This window comes from Eurosta solidaginis, chromosome 2 (genome assembly GCF_040869045.1).
Source record: "Eurosta solidaginis isolate ZX-2024a chromosome 2, ASM4086904v1, whole genome shotgun sequence".
NCBI classification, from domain to species: Eukaryota; Metazoa; Arthropoda; class Insecta; order Diptera; family Tephritidae; genus Eurosta; species Eurosta solidaginis.
The window spans coordinates 261,133,854-261,149,625 of record NC_090320.1 but is presented as its reverse complement, the minus strand read 5'-3'; the positions used below and the strand labels follow the sequence as shown (position 1 = coordinate 261,149,625).

Here is a 15,772-nt window from a genome sequence, read left to right as displayed (position 1 = left end):
AGAACTTCTTTTGTCTCAAGTAATATCAATTGTATAAATTTTGAGGTAACGTAAAAACATGTACAACTTTAAAAAGCCAAATGCAATGTGAAAAATGTGTTCTAAATTACAAATAAATAAATATTTGCGTATTCACTAAATTTTCCATTTGTATTGCAATTATTTTTTTACGTATCCATATATAATAAGGATCATTTATCTTGGTGGGTAAAAGTGAGGGTTTTCTCACTCGAATAAGGGTAAAAATGGGTAAATGAATCCAATTTCGTGGGTTTTCTTTTCTAGATTCGATGGCATCACTGCACACAACAAGATATGTATTCGAAATCGAAAGAGCAAGTTTCGGAATCTGCGCTCGCGATCTCCTCGCTCGCTCTCAATAGCTTCGATCACTTCCACATCGAAAACATAAGTTCGAAAAAGATTTGCTGGCGTATTTGTCAATTTTCACGGTTGGTCTTGTTCTGTTGGAGAATCGTAACGTTTGTGTAGTTATAAATAAATTAAAGAAAAAGTATAAAGTGAGTTGAGCACACAACACGGGGCAGTGCATTATTATTTTTTCATTTGCTCAAATTAACGGATATATCTGCAAAAAAATATTATTTGCTAACCGGAACGGTAATTTCATTTCATCGTTTATCATATGAAAGTTAATTAGAGGAGTTCTGATTAGATAATTAAACAAATAAAAAAAACTGGGTGTAACACATTAACTGATGAGCATAAAATAGTTAAATAGTTTATTTAAAGAAATAAGTGATGAATGAAATATGCTGTGAGATATTGATTTCGTCAAGCAAGCAATACACATTATAAATTGGTGATTTGCTAACGAAATTGTAGCAAGAGCCCAATGAATGTCAGGTGACCTCAATTGTCTTGTGATCGACTGTAGAAAAACACTACTGAATGAGCGGAGTTGTAATGGTTTGGCTGAAATTTTAATTTTTGACGCTAATAGAATTATTAAAATAGTATTTGGTATGAATATTTAAGGAGCCTTCTTTGTAGAAAATATAATCAAAATGGTTGCTTACGTAGTTTTTGGTTAACTTTTTTTTCATTGATCATGATCGGCCGTCAGCTGACATTTGCAGATGACAGTAGTCTTGTGATCAACGTCAAATTTAATTGTCAAAGTTTCGAAGTTTAAATGTGGATGTTAAATTTTCGAACACACCTATTCGATATCAGTTTCGTAAAATTTTTAAGTGAAATTTATTTTGAAATGTTTTGTTATATTTTAGAAATTATTTTGGTAACGTTTTACAAGACGGTGCACCACCTAATTTTTATCAAAAACTAGCTGACCCGACAGATGTTGTTCTGTCATTGTACTCTTTTGTAGTTGTTTAAAAAATGTTCATACCTTCCGAGCATGGAACTGATAACTTTACTTTTCCAGTACCTTGCACGCCTGTTGATGAAGATAATTTGTGGTTTACAGCCGTTAAGTTGAACTTACTGTCATTTGAATGAAATACTTTTTAACTGTAGATAGAATAGTTGCTAAATTATTTTTAAAACCTTTTGAAAACAACAAACATTTTAGTGTTAAACAACAATCCGCAATATCAGTAAATTGGCCTACTATGTTTTCGTGTTAATTCAAATTATATTTTCCTATTTGAAATTTTATGTCACACCAAAAGATGCAACATTATCCGCTGGGTGTGCTACCATAAGTGAAAAATTTATCTTCATAACGATGGATTTTATTCTGCTCAAAGTTATACAAAAAATCTTCAAAGTTTTAGCTAGTATACCTTTTGAAAAATATGTGGCATAGAGTTATGGGACGTAAAATTGTTAGTTTTGCCAAAATAAATACAGCATCTTGAATTTTAAAAATATTTCAACAATTTTGACAACTTTGGGATGATTAAGTTATTTCCCCGATTATATATTTTTGGTATACCTTTAAGCGGCAAAAAATCTATCAATATAAGAACACATTTTTACTTCAAATAATTCATTTGACGCACAAATAGTCATTTTTATATATATATTAGAAGTCTTGTTGAACTCTCAAAAGTTGGCATTGGAAAAATTTAAATTTATGTTGCATATACGAAAGGGTTATATAAAAGAAATTTATTTAGGGCGACATCTGACAAAATTTTTTCCATCCACTCTGATTCATATAATGGTGCGTAAAACAACCAAAGCCGCATGAATAATAACAACCAAACTCGTACTATTAGCTAAATTATTGATAAATTGAAGATTTTCCAATTTCTTTTTTTTTTTTTTTTGCTGTAAATGAACAGTCAGTCCGATCGAAATAAAGGAAAGAAAAAATGTTTGAAATCGGTCAAACCGTTTTTGGGTAATAGCTAAAATATTTTTTAATTGAAGTTTTTTAAATAAATTTTTTTGTCGGAAATGATCCCTAAATCAGATCGAAAATAATAGAAAAACAATTATTCAAATCGGTGTATCCGTTTTTCAGTTTTGAACGACCTAACGCACACAAATTCATTTTTATATACAGTTATGTTCATATTAATAGCAGTGCTTTCTTAGAACCCTAATAACGTGGATTTATCTAAAGTAAATCAAACAAAATTTAAAAACGTTTGTGAATATATATAATATAGTGAATTAACTCAAAAAACACAAATAGTTGACTAATATTTCATTGTATAACCCCCATTTCGGATGACGGCGGCACATCTACGAGGCATGGAGTCCACTAAGCGCTTACATCGGTCCACTGGTATATTTGCCCAAAAAAAAATGTAAGGCGCGATAACCTCCGAAGAGATCTAAGGCCGAGCTTCTCTTCCAATTTGCGTCGTGCTCCTCTTGATTTTCCCTACAAATTGGCCGGACGGGACGTACATGTTTTATGCCGACTCCCAATGCGAAGTTATTGTGCGAAGTAGTGCAATAAGCTTGGGCAAATAGTGGACTCCATGCCTCGTAGATGTGCCGCCGTCATCCGAAATGGGGGTTATACAACGAAATATTAGTCAACTATTTGTGTTTTTTGAGTTAATTCGCTATATATCTTTAGTTATAATGACGTTTTAATAAAAATCTTTTCAAACTGCTATTTTTATGAACATTCTTTTCTGACACTTGTGTAATCTTTTTCAAATTTACAACAACTGGGCGTGAGGTAGAAAACAATTTTTTGTTCTTAATATAATTAACCTTAATGCGTTATTAAAATTTGGTTTGATTTACTTTAGATAAATCCACTTTATTAGGGTTCTCAGAAAGCACTCCTATTAATATGATTATCAAAAGTGGTATCAAAAGACGCGCCTCGACCTCCGTTTTTAGAATCCGGAAGCGAAAATTAAAATTTTTATTTCTGTCAAAAGATATAAGTAAAAAATCGGTTCTAATTTTAATGTGGTTGTTGTTTTTTGTCAGATTTGTTATACACACACACACACTAATGCAGAAAGGTGTTCTGCGCGCATTTAGTTTTGATCCCAAACCGGTGCCGGACCCACCCAAGGTAATTTTTTATAAGGGCAACAGAAACTATGGATCGGACCCCCTCGGGGTCATTTTACGTTTTTTTTTTTTTTTTTTTTGAATAAATTTCGGAAGAATTTTTCATTTCCGCTTTCGGATTCTTAAAACTGAGGTCGAGACGCGATTCATACGTCCTGCAGATGCCATTCAGAGTGGGAACAAAACATATAGCTCATCAATTTTTAAGAAAATCTTAAGGGTATCATAAAAGAGAAGCTTGTCCTAAATTTCCTAGAAGGAACTTTTCCCAAAGTTATTGTTATTATCTTTGTATCATAGCTGCCTGGCAGAAAACTCAACTTCTTAGACCCCTTTAACCTTATTTATATTAAAAATCCCTGCTGGGTTTTTCTTAGGAGACTTGAATTACAAAGCCCTTCTCACTTCACTGAACTGACTATTCCTGAACTTATTTTACGTATTTTCTTCGTTACAGCTAAACATATAGAAAACCCAAAATGTCGAACTTAAAGAAATTCGATGATGAAGATCAAGAGGGAAAATATGGTCGTGTATACGCTGTATCCGGTCCTGGTAAGTCAACCTTCAATATTCCACTTCTGAATTTATACAAATTAAAAATTTTCTTAAATTCTATACTTACAGTCGTCACAGCGGAGCGTATGTCTGGCTCTGCTATGTACGAATTGGTTCGTGTTGGCTACTACGAACTTGTTGGCGAAATTATTCGTTTGGAAGGTGATATGGCAACCATTCAAGTATACGAAGAAACTTCTGGTGTAACTGTTGGCGATCCCGTCTTGCGTACAGGCAAACCATTATCCGTCGAACTGGGACCCGGTATTATGGGTAGCATTTTTGATGGTATCCAACGTCCGTTGAAAGACATTAACGATCTTACACAATCCATTTATATACCCAAGGGTGTTAACGTACCCTGCTTATCACGTACCCAATCATGGGAATTCAGTCCACTTAATGTTAAAGTTGGATCACATATTACCGGAGGTGATCTTTATGGTTTGGTGCACGAAAACACATTGGTGAAACACAAAATGATTGTGAATCCACGCACAAAAGGTACTGTACGTTATATTGCACCAAATGGCAATTACACTGTTGATGATGTCGTTTTGGAAACTGAATTCGATGGTGAGATCACCAAACATACTATGTTGCAAGTATGGCCTGTACGTCAACCACGTCCAGTTACTGAAAAATTACCTGCCAATCATCCACTGTTGACTGGCCAACGTGTATTGGATTCGTTATTCCCCTGTGTACAAGGTGGTACCACTGCCATTCCTGGAGCTTTCGGTTGTGGCAAAACTGTGATTTCACAGGTGAGTCGGTTACTGTAAGGCAAGCCTTGCTATCAGCTCAAAATGGTATATGTTTCAAATATTAAAAAAGGAGATTATCAAATCCAAATTCTTTAAATTACTTACATCTTTACAGGCGCTTTCGAAATATTCGAACTCTGATGTCATTATCTACGTCGGTTGCGGTGAACGTGGTAATGAGATGTCTGAAGTATTGCGTGATTTCCCTGAATTGTCTGTTGAAATTGATGGTGTTACCGAATCTATTATGAAACGTACTGCATTGGTTGCCAACACATCTAACATGCCTGTCGCTGCTCGTGAAGCTTCTATTTACACTGGTATCACACTTTCCGAATATTTTCGTGATATGGGTTACAATGTTTCAATGATGGCTGATTCTACATCACGTTGGGCTGAAGCTTTGCGTGAAATTTCTGGACGTCTCGCTGAAATGCCTGCCGATTCTGGTTACCCCGCCTATTTGGGTGCACGTCTCGCCTCCTTCTACGAACGTGCTGGACGTGTCAAATGTTTGGGTAATCCAGAACGTGAAGGTTCTGTATCCATTGTTGGTGCTGTATCACCACCTGGTGGTGATTTCTCAGATCCCGTCACCTCTGCCACTTTGGGTATTGTACAAGTGTTCTGGGGTTTGGACAAGAAGTTGGCGCAACGTAAACATTTCCCTTCAATCAATTGGTTAATTTCGTATTCGAAATATATGCGCGCTCTGGATGATTTCTATGATAAAAACTTTGCCGAATTCGTACCCCTGCGTACCAAGGTAAAGGAAATTTTACAAGAAGAAGAAGATTTGTCTGAAATTGTACAATTGGTTGGTAAAGCTTCTTTGGCTGAAACCGATAAGATTACATTGGAAGTGGCGAAATTGTTGAAGGACGATTTCTTGCAACAGAATTCGTATTCATCATACGATCGCTTCTGCCCCTTCTACAAGACAGTGGGTATGTTGAGAAACATAATTACATTTTACGATTTGGCGCGTCACTCTGTTGAATCGACGGCGCAATCAGAAAACAAGATCACATGGAATGTTATTCGTGAGGCTATGGGCAATATCATGTATCAACTATCATCCATGAAATTTAAGGTAAAGTGATTGCAAAATAAAGCAGAAAAATTAAATGTTTAACTAATTTTTATCTCTCTTATATAACAGGATCCCGTGAAAGATGGTGAAGCTAAAATAAAGGCCGATTTCGAGCAACTATTTGAAGATCTGCAGCAGGCTTTCAGAAACTTGGAAGATTAAATTTTGATTTTGCGCCATTTGCTTTAATTTTAAATTGTACTAGATACTTCTAAATGAGACAAAGAGAGCTTATCATATTGTTAATGTTATAGATTAATTATGGATTGAAAATCGTGTAAGCTTATGAATCTGCGCAAGACCCAAAATAGCACAAAAATATTCCATTATATCAAAACGAAAGACCAACTTATGCATTCCAATTAAATATATTTTTAAAGAAGTTCAATTAAAAATATTTACTATGAACATGAAATTTTATAAATGTATAAACAAAAAATCATTCCCAGCTTTTGGTGTTTAGTCAACTGTATGAAAAACAAGAATAAAATCAAATGTATAGCTGCAGGTAACAAAGTCATGAAAAAGACACAAGCAAAAACGTCCTTTTATGTACTTTCAATATTATTTGTTAATATTTGTACTTTGTTTGTTTTTTTTGGAACATAAACTGTGCGCATTTATTGTTTACACACACATATACTATATTTATATACATATATGCAGTAAGCACACATAAAACTTTAATGGATATTTTTTATCCGCAAAATGCACATTCAGTTATTTGCAGTATACAAAAACAAAATAAGGCAGCGGATTGAAATATCGACTCTACATACATATACATTAGGGTGGGTCGATTTGTATGGAAGAAAGTTAACCGATATCGCGCCATCGATTTTTCGAAAGGATTTGGGCTCAGCAAGGAAAAGTTCCACCACGCATGCCAAAAAAATAATTTTTGAGCCTGCGAAATTTCATTTTTTTGACTTTTTTTCGACTTAGATTTTTAAGGTTTTTTTTCATGACCTACTAACAAAACGTTCATTTGATTGTAAAATTTTCATGTAAACCCTGTTCCACCCAAAAATTTCCGTTAAAAACGTTGGCGATAACAGTGTTTTCAAAAAAAATATATATATATAATTTTTTTAAGGTCATTAAAAGAACCTTAAAAAATAAAAAGGCGAAAAAAAGTCAAAGAATGAAATTTTGAAGGCTCGAAAATTATTTTTTTGGGTATGCGTAGTGGAATTTTTTTTCTGAGCCAAAATCCTATCGAAAAATCGATGGCGCGATATCGGTTAATAAATCGACCCAGTCTAATATACATACACAATACAAACTTAATCGCATACCTGTAGTATTATTTGTTTAAAATGAAATTCTTGTTTGTCAAATTCTAAATATATGTACGTATTTTTGTTTATTCGCTATAAAAAAATATATAAAACTAACCTTCACTTGATTGTTGATTGTAATTTGTAAATAATTACCTGAAAAAAAAAATAAAATGTGCTGCCTCAAGCTACATTTTTACCGTAAACATATAACAATTATTTGTTGCGATTTTCTTTAATAGTACACTAATGCTCCTGGCAGACTTTGTGCTCCCCATTGGTTTTCACGTATTAATAAACTTGCCGTACTCAACCCTCTCTTCCTCCCTCCCTCGCTCTCCTGTTCTTTTTTTAGCCATTATTCCCACCATTTACCACTTTTCACTCGTCCTATTTGTATGGCTGGTGCTACGCCACGTTTTTGTGAAGGTTTTAGAGTAGGGCTGGGACTATCCGCATACTCGAATATCCGGATATCCGTTGAAACGGATAAAATCCGGACGGCATGGATATCCGGTTAATATTCGTTTGTGAAACTATCCGGATATCCGGATTTATGAAGATCCGGTTAATAACCGTATTTTTGGATATCCAGTGAAAGCAACAAATTGATGTACCATATATGTTTATTTAACATTAATAACAATAAGTTCGTGGGCATGTAGATCAACTATCAGCGTTTTTTCACAATATAAACAAATGGCACTGTTCTTATTTTCACTTGGTTGTAAAATTGTAGCTTTTTAATTTTTGACGTTAACTTAATAATCTACAAACATATTTTGTGAATAATTTTTCGATGTTTACTTCGTTCAATTCTGATATGCAGATATTCAACTTTTATATTCCAGTATCCGGACATACGGATATCCGGATTTTGTGTTTACGTATCCGGATAGCCGAACAGCTGATATCCAGATTTCCTATTTGTGAATCCAGATAGCCGGATTTTTTGCCAAGCTATCCGGTTATTCGAATATCCCGTTTATCCGGATAGTTGAAAAATCCTGATGCAGTTCACAGCCCTAGTTTAGAGTTAAGCCTCTTTTAATTTTTTCATCAAAGCTCAGTGGCCTAGGATGAATACTCCCAGAGATACTCAGTATGAAAACTTCCATTTTTATGGGAAGTACCGCTACCCCTTTCCCGTTATCCGACATTTTTCTGGTAGTGTTAAGGGCCCATTACTGATACTTAGCATAAACTTCACACAATGAAAGTTAATTTTGAGTACTAGAATTAATTTATGAGTGTAAAAATTGTTAAAAACAATCAGTAAATGTCAATTTGTATGACAAAATGTCAAAATGAAATGGAAACAAACAAATGGTATCTCAAAATGTAAACGCCTTCTAGAACTTACATAGAAAATCATAATTCAACAAATTTCTAAGTCAGGTTAGGTGTTGAGTAATCAGTAACATGTAAAGTTCATTTAACAGAACTGTAAGTGAGAGTTCTCAAGTCAAGTCAAGTCTATGCTAAGTATGAGTAATGGGCCCTTTAGAGTTTAGCCTCATATAACTTTTTACCGAACTTCAATGTTTTGACATGAGTACTTCAAAAGATTTGCATTATTTATACAGCAGTGGCATTTTTTTTTTTTTCAAACTTCAACTAAATTCGTTTTTTTTTATACAGGGTATTATAACCTTAATTGGATAACGGTTGGTTGTACACGTATAAAGGAAACGAGATAGATATAGTATAGAGAGATATCTATAAAAATCATCAGTATCGAAAAAAAATTTGATCAAGCCATGCCAGTCTGTCCGTCCGTTAACATGATTGTTTGAGCAAATATTGAGATATCTTGACCAAATTCGGTATACAGGCATATCAGGACCCAGAATAGATTGGTATAGGAAATGGGCGAAATCATGCGATCACCACGCTCACTTTTTCGATATCGAAAATTTAAAAAAATGGAAAAAATGTAATAATTCAAAAAGGAATATCCCTAAATACGGCTAATCTAATGAAATTTTGTAGGTGGATTGGTTTTATGATGCAAAACATAATTTCCAAAAAAATTTTTAATATGAGCGTGGCATCAGCCATATTTAGAAGAAGAAAATTTGGAAGTTCAACAAGCCTTAAATCAAAGGTCTTTAAAGATATTACATACAAAATTGGCAGAGGCACTATCCTTGCCAAATTATATAGATTGAGTGAAGATAATCAAAATCTGTTAAAAACCACGCCCATTTTTCCTAAGGGTCTTCCGTTAATAAAGTTTGCAATAACTCTATGGCATTTAGTTACACACAAAGCAAACAACAGCGTTTCAAGTGCACAGCTGGGTATGTAATGTTTGGATTCACCCGAACTTATACTTTCTTACTTGTTTTCTATATTTAAAAAAAAAATCCACAAACTTTGTGACTGAAAGTCTTCGAAACTATCTCAAAAACGTTTCTCAAACTCGTGAAAATTTTAAAAAAATTTCGAAATTTTTATTCGAAGTTCTCTGAACTTTTTTGGGTATGCACTTTTGTAGCCCAATAAATTTTAGTCTAAGAATGTACACTAACCTAGATCGATTTGTATGGACGAAAGTTAACCGATATCGTGCCATCTATAGAATTTGGGCTCAGGAAAAAAAGTTCCACTCCACATACCCAAAAAAATAATTTTCAGAGATATAAAGCTTATTGTTTGTTTGTTAGACTGATTGGTCTACAAAACTACATACTCAAAAAACTGAGAGAAATCCAAATAAAGAGTTGGAAATTTTGGATTTTTTCGAAAACATTTCTGAGATTGGTTTGCATAGTTTCAGTTATGGAATTCATCGAAGTTTTTTTCTTAGAATATCGAAAAAGAGTATTTAATTGACGAAACTTGACAAAATTTGCCTGTGCTATTTTTTATTCGCTGTTGTAGATATTTGAAGAGAAACTAACGTAGTAGATTATAATTCGAATGCTGATACAACTATACTTAACGGAACCTACCTACATATACAAGTTATTAAGGCGGCTGGAGAGAGTACACCGTATAACGCAGTTTATTTCAAAACAGGACACTGACGAAGCTTGCCAGGTTAAGACTCCAGCTATTAGGAGTGATACAGCTGTCAGATCTAGAAGCAGCAATTGGCTTAAATCCTAGGAAGCTTCTAGTATTTGCCAAGAGGACGGAGTTATTTTATAACGTAGGTCCTGGTTTTTGATAGTGTTTTTCAGTTTGGTCGTTAAAACAAACTTCTGGTAACACTACGGACTTATTCAGTCTATGTGAGGTCCTCATGGACCGGCCAGTTCAACCTAACCTAACCTTGGATCACAAAAACAAAGCTGCAAAATATTTATCAAACAGTTTATATCATTCTTCGACTGCTGGTCTTCTACAGATACTGAGTAGAGGAACAGTTTCGTTTAGAGGGTGTTCGTCGGTTTGGTTTAAAGGGTTTTCGTCTGAATTCCCCGCGCTTTTACTCACAGAATCCTTTTAACTTATAAACATTCTGGGTGCCGGCTGGAGTCCATCCATCCAGCCAGAGTTTTTCTTATTAATATCTGTTAAGCAACTTACTTTCCCAAAATATACTTAAGTGAGTGCGAATGATCCTCATTCCTCCCTTCCACCGGACTATCAAAAAAGAGAAAGTGATGCATCGGGTTTTGTTGCCCTCGTCCTGACAGCTTCGAGATAGGCAACTTGTTGGTATACGGCATCATTGAACTGTGCGATAGCTAACTTCCCGTGATGACGACTGTGAGTAAGAAAGAAGCTCTTCCTATTCCTATTCAAACATGGCCGTATGAACTTTGTATCCCGCAATAATCCTGATTGGTTCATAGCAAGTTCGTTATTATAACAGTATATTGCATGCAATTACTGTTGTTGTTATAGCCGCAGTAACAATCCCCGAAGGTTAAAAGAGTTTTGCAGTTGTGCGCGGTTCGTTTTCATGTATGAGTCCGGTCGCTCCGGAACAAGTACTTTCTTGAACTGACTCGCTGCCTTGGGTACGATTATTTTTACCTCTCGAAGGTTTGTGGATTAAGCTAATTCTTCGTCAGATCGCCGAATGGTGGTCATACAAAGTTGAGCGTCTCATTTATATTCATTTCGGAGCCTTTGCTGTCTGTATAATCTGCAATATCGTTTCCTTTAATATTGAGCTGTCAGGTAATCCAGGAAGAAACAAGTTCAGATCTGATTTAACCAAAAAACATTGTTATTGTTGTTGTTGTTGTTGTTGTTGTTGTTGTTGTTGTTGTTGTAGCGATAAGGTTGCTCCCCGAAGGCTTTGGGGAGCGTTATCGATGTGATGGTCCTTGGCCGGATACAGATCCGGTACGCTCCGGTAACACAGCACCATTAAGGTGCTAGCCCGACCATCTCGGGAACGATTTATGTGGCCACATTAAACCTTCAGGCCATCCCTCCCTCACCACCCCAAGTTCCATGAGGAGTACGACATAGTCATGTTGGGCGCTGAAATGACAATAAAATGGAGCAAACATAGCTTCTCTTGTTGTTGCTGTTGTAGCGATAACGACACTCCCAAAATCCTTGGGGAGTGTTATTCATGTTGATGGTCCTTTGCCGAATACAGATCTGGTACGTTTCGGTAACAAGCACCATAAAGGTACTAGCCCACCCATCTCGGGAACGATTTGGTATGACCACATGAAACCTTCTAGGCCATAACGCCCTCCCACCCCCTAGATCCATCAGGAATTCGACGTCGCCAGTACCTCGGCTGTTAATGAAACAGGATTCGCCACGGGTAGGTGAGGTTGACAATTAGGTTGGAGAAGCTATACATTGCGCTGGCAACCCCTTGAATCTTCCGTGTTTAAGTCGCCTCTTACGACAGCATTACCAACCGTGGGTATATCCTAAGCGCCCTAACCCGCTGGGGTGAAAAATTTATTTTGTGACATGGTCCTCGGATTGAAAAGCACGGCAATAGTAAGCCGGTAAAATTTTCTGACATATAGAATCTTCCAGTAAAGCCTAACACTAGTTCCATTTGCCAGCTGAAGCTGCAAGTAGACAACTTACAAAACTAACTCTGACAGCATTTTCGGAACATATTCGCTGTGAAAAAATAACAGCTCACCATTTTTTCTAATGTTACCTGATCCCAATTGGTCAAGGCATCTAACTCAGCATATACATTTCAAAATATAGGTTTTTGGGTTTAGGCTTTGTGAGAGCAGTTGCAGTTGAATTTTTGCCGGTAATATTTTTCTTGGGCATTTTTTACAAATCTGGCGACCTTTGTTTAGCTACTTAACAAGTAGACCAAAAAGACCTCTTAGTGAGAAAACTGATTGGCTACAAATTGTTATACAAAGTAACTTTCGCTTATAGGACATACATCACAACTGGACTCTGGATAGGCAGCTTAACCTGTTACATTATCCAGACTGAAATTCACCTAAACCTGGGTATTTGACTTGTATACCTGAATTCACCGGGCATGACTCAGTTGAGAAGATTTTCGACTTGGCGTAGGGAAAGCTCGCGCTTCTTCAGATCTAACCAGGGACGGAAAATAATAATTTTTTTTCCGGTAGTCGAAAAAGTCCTGGTCAAAAAATTGTCCTAGGTGAAAATGCTTAAGTTCCCAGGTATCCCTATAGCAATATCATGTCGAATCATGCATCCTTTTTATTTTTGGAACTTTTTCCATAAAGTCCACATAAAAAAATATATAAATAAATAATAGTAAAATTTGTATTTTTATTTTTTGAGTCCGATAGAACTTAGTGAACTCGAACTTTTAAAAATAAAAGTCCGGAAAAAAAGTTAAATCCGGACTTTTATTTTTTAAGGCCAAAATAAAAGTCTGGCTTGATAACAAAGAAATTGCTTATCCGAATTAAAAAAAATTTTTTTATTGCCGGACTTTTATTTTGGCCTTAAAAAATAAAAATCCGGATTCGACTTTTATTTACGGACTTTTAGTTTTAAAAGTCCGAGTTTAACTAGTTCTATCGGACTCAGGTAATAAAAATCCGAAAATAATTTGTATCTTGATCTAAATATATTAAAAGTCCAAAATTAATAGTTTTGTAAGGAATTACATTATAAAAGGAATAACAGTTTCCGCCCCTGGATTTAACAGCTGAGCGGGACGGCGTCCCCTTATTTTCTTGGCAGACCAAGCTTCATTGCGAAGGTTTGTATCTTGGATTCGCGTCAGCTCTCAATAAGTTTACATTAAGTAGAATTTAATAACGTTACTTTGGTCGGAAATTGTTTTTTTGTTTTTTTTTTTTTTAGATTGATGCATTAATGCTTTGTGTATCGAAGCTTTTTGATTTAATAATTTCGAATTAACAAAATGAGTACCGTACTGAGAGTTAACGTTCGATATTGGGTCACTGAATTTTCCTCTACTACGGCGGTAGCCGACTTATGACTCATTCGCAGATGCGGAAGTCCTCATCAAAACGAAACAAATACATATCTATATCCGTAAAAGCAATAAAACCGAAAAAAGACGGTGGAAAATATCAGACGAGGTATAAAAAATATTGGTGCCTCACATTCACACACGTCAGAGGGAGGATCGAAATTTCCTTTTCGGGGTTTGGTCGTCCTTGCGATGGGATTTCCGAATTCACTCACTATATTTTGCCGATTTATATATGATTTCTCGTAATACAAGACAAAGCGATTTAGCATTTGTGCCATTTTCAATGCGATTTTTTGTTCTCTATAGAGAAAAATAACACCGAAGATGGCCAAATGGTTAGTATCCAAAACAGATTTGAAAAAAAACTCACGATGAATCATTCAAATTCCAATGTACATCAACTCTCCATCTTGTCAGAAAACGAACAGAACCAAACGGTTATTTTTTTGAAATTCTCTGATGCCCTGAAGTGGATAAGTTTTGTGGAATACAAGTGAAATTGCTACGGAATCTTTTTGAATTGTGAAATGTGTTAGACAAATTTTTTCTAAATTATAATAAATATGTGTGAACTGATGTTCGAGAAACCAAATTATCGACGCCGACACGGCCCTATTCCACATTTTTATTACTTCCGATATTTTACAGTCAAGGTGTACAAGTTAAACACGACCTATTTAAAAAAAATCTCTCCAAACACGTAAAACGCCATTTAATAGTCAGCTTAAACTTCGCTAAACTTGTGATTATTATTATTATTATTTTTGCATTTTTAGGGCCCGAAAAAATAACTTGACAATATCAAAAAGTTCTGTTATCCCATTAGCCACCATACCGCATTTTTATTGCTTTTTTCCCTCGTTGTAATTTTTATACTCAGCTGAGCAGAGCTCACAGAGTATATTAATTTTGTTCGCATAACGGTACCCCGTAACGGCATAAACTAATCGAGATAGATATAGATTTCTATATATCAAAATGATCTGGGCGAAAAAAGGAATGCCTTTAGCCATGTCCGTCCGTCCGTCTGTAAACACGATAACTTGAGTAAATTTTGAGGTATCTTGATGAAATTTGGTATGTAGGTTCCTGGGCGCTCATCTCAGATCGCTATTTAAAGTGAGCGAAATCGGACTACAACCACGCCCACTTTTGTGATATCGAAAATTTCGAAAAACCGAAAAAGTGCGATAATTCGTTACCAAACACGGATAAAGCGATGAAACATGGCAGGTGGGTTGACCATATGACGCAGAACAGAAAATTTTTAAAATTTTGGACAAAGTTTTGCAAGCTGTAATTTGGCAGTCGTTGAAGATATCATGATGAAATTTGGCAGGATTGTTACTCCTACTACTATATGTGTTCTAAATAAAAATTAGCAAAATGGGATGACGAACACGCCCAATTTAAAAAAACAATTTTAAAAGTCAAATTTTAACAAAAAATTTAATATCTTTACAGTATATAAGTAAATTATGTGAAGATTAAACTCCAGCAATGACATGTTGCAACAAAATACAATGGCTCCCCCCCTTTTTCATTTAATTTGTCGAGAATACTTTTAATGCCATAAGTCGAACAAAATTCAAATAAAAAGATGATAAAAAACTTTTAAGGACTACCTTTATATAAATGGACCAAAAAATAGAAGGCAATTTTTACTTTAATATAGACACAGTCTTGTTGAATTTTGACTGAAAAACTTTAACAATAGCTCTTGTAAGAATTTGGGGATTTAAAACTATAAAGGTGGAGCGCAATCTTTCAATTTAAGGCAAACCATGTACTTGGGATTAACTAATTGACTATGTATTTAAAATTTAAACACGTGCACTACCCTTATAATTTTAAATCCAAAAATTCTTTTACAAGAGCTATTGTTAAAGTTTTTTAGTCAAAATTCAACAAGAATATGTCTGTATTAAAGGAAAAATTGCCTTCTTTTTTTTTGGTCCATTTATATAAAGGTAGTCCTTAAAATTTTTTCATCATCTTTTTATTTCCAATTTTTTAGTACTGCCTACAAAAAGGCAATTGCAACTTTCATTAGTAATTTAAGTAATTCCTAAGTGAAAATTCGTATATTTATTTATTTGTTCAAAATAGCAAGATTTAATAGAATTAGTGGAATTTTCGCTGACAACACTGGTGAAAACAACAGAATTCCACCTCGTTTGTCAGCTACTTAATTTGCACAGCTGAAAATCGTGGTGAA

The 15,772-nt window shown here is 34.9% G+C and overlaps 1 protein-coding gene across 2 annotated transcripts; it reads left to right on the top strand.

Moving 5' to 3' along the window:
- The first annotated feature begins 383 nt into the window (after positions 1 to 383).
- On the top strand, positions 384 to 7,388 carry LOC137240875 (V-type proton ATPase catalytic subunit A). 2 transcript variants are annotated; one of them, XM_067767787.1, is made up of 5 exons: positions 384 to 521; positions 3,932 to 4,029; positions 4,102 to 4,799; positions 4,915 to 5,892; positions 5,962 to 7,388. In XM_067767787.1, the coding sequence occupies exons 2-5, from the start codon at positions 3,954 to 3,956 to the stop codon at positions 6,052 to 6,054; spliced, it is 1,845 nt and encodes a 614-aa protein (XP_067623888.1). In that variant the 5' UTR covers positions 384 to 521; positions 3,932 to 3,953; the 3' UTR covers positions 6,055 to 7,388. The 2 variants fall into 2 exon arrangements, with proteins under 2 accessions (XP_067623888.1, XP_067623887.1); XM_067767786.1 differs by having other exon boundaries at positions 439 to 621.
- The last annotated feature ends 8,384 nt before the right edge of the window (positions 7,389 to 15,772 follow it).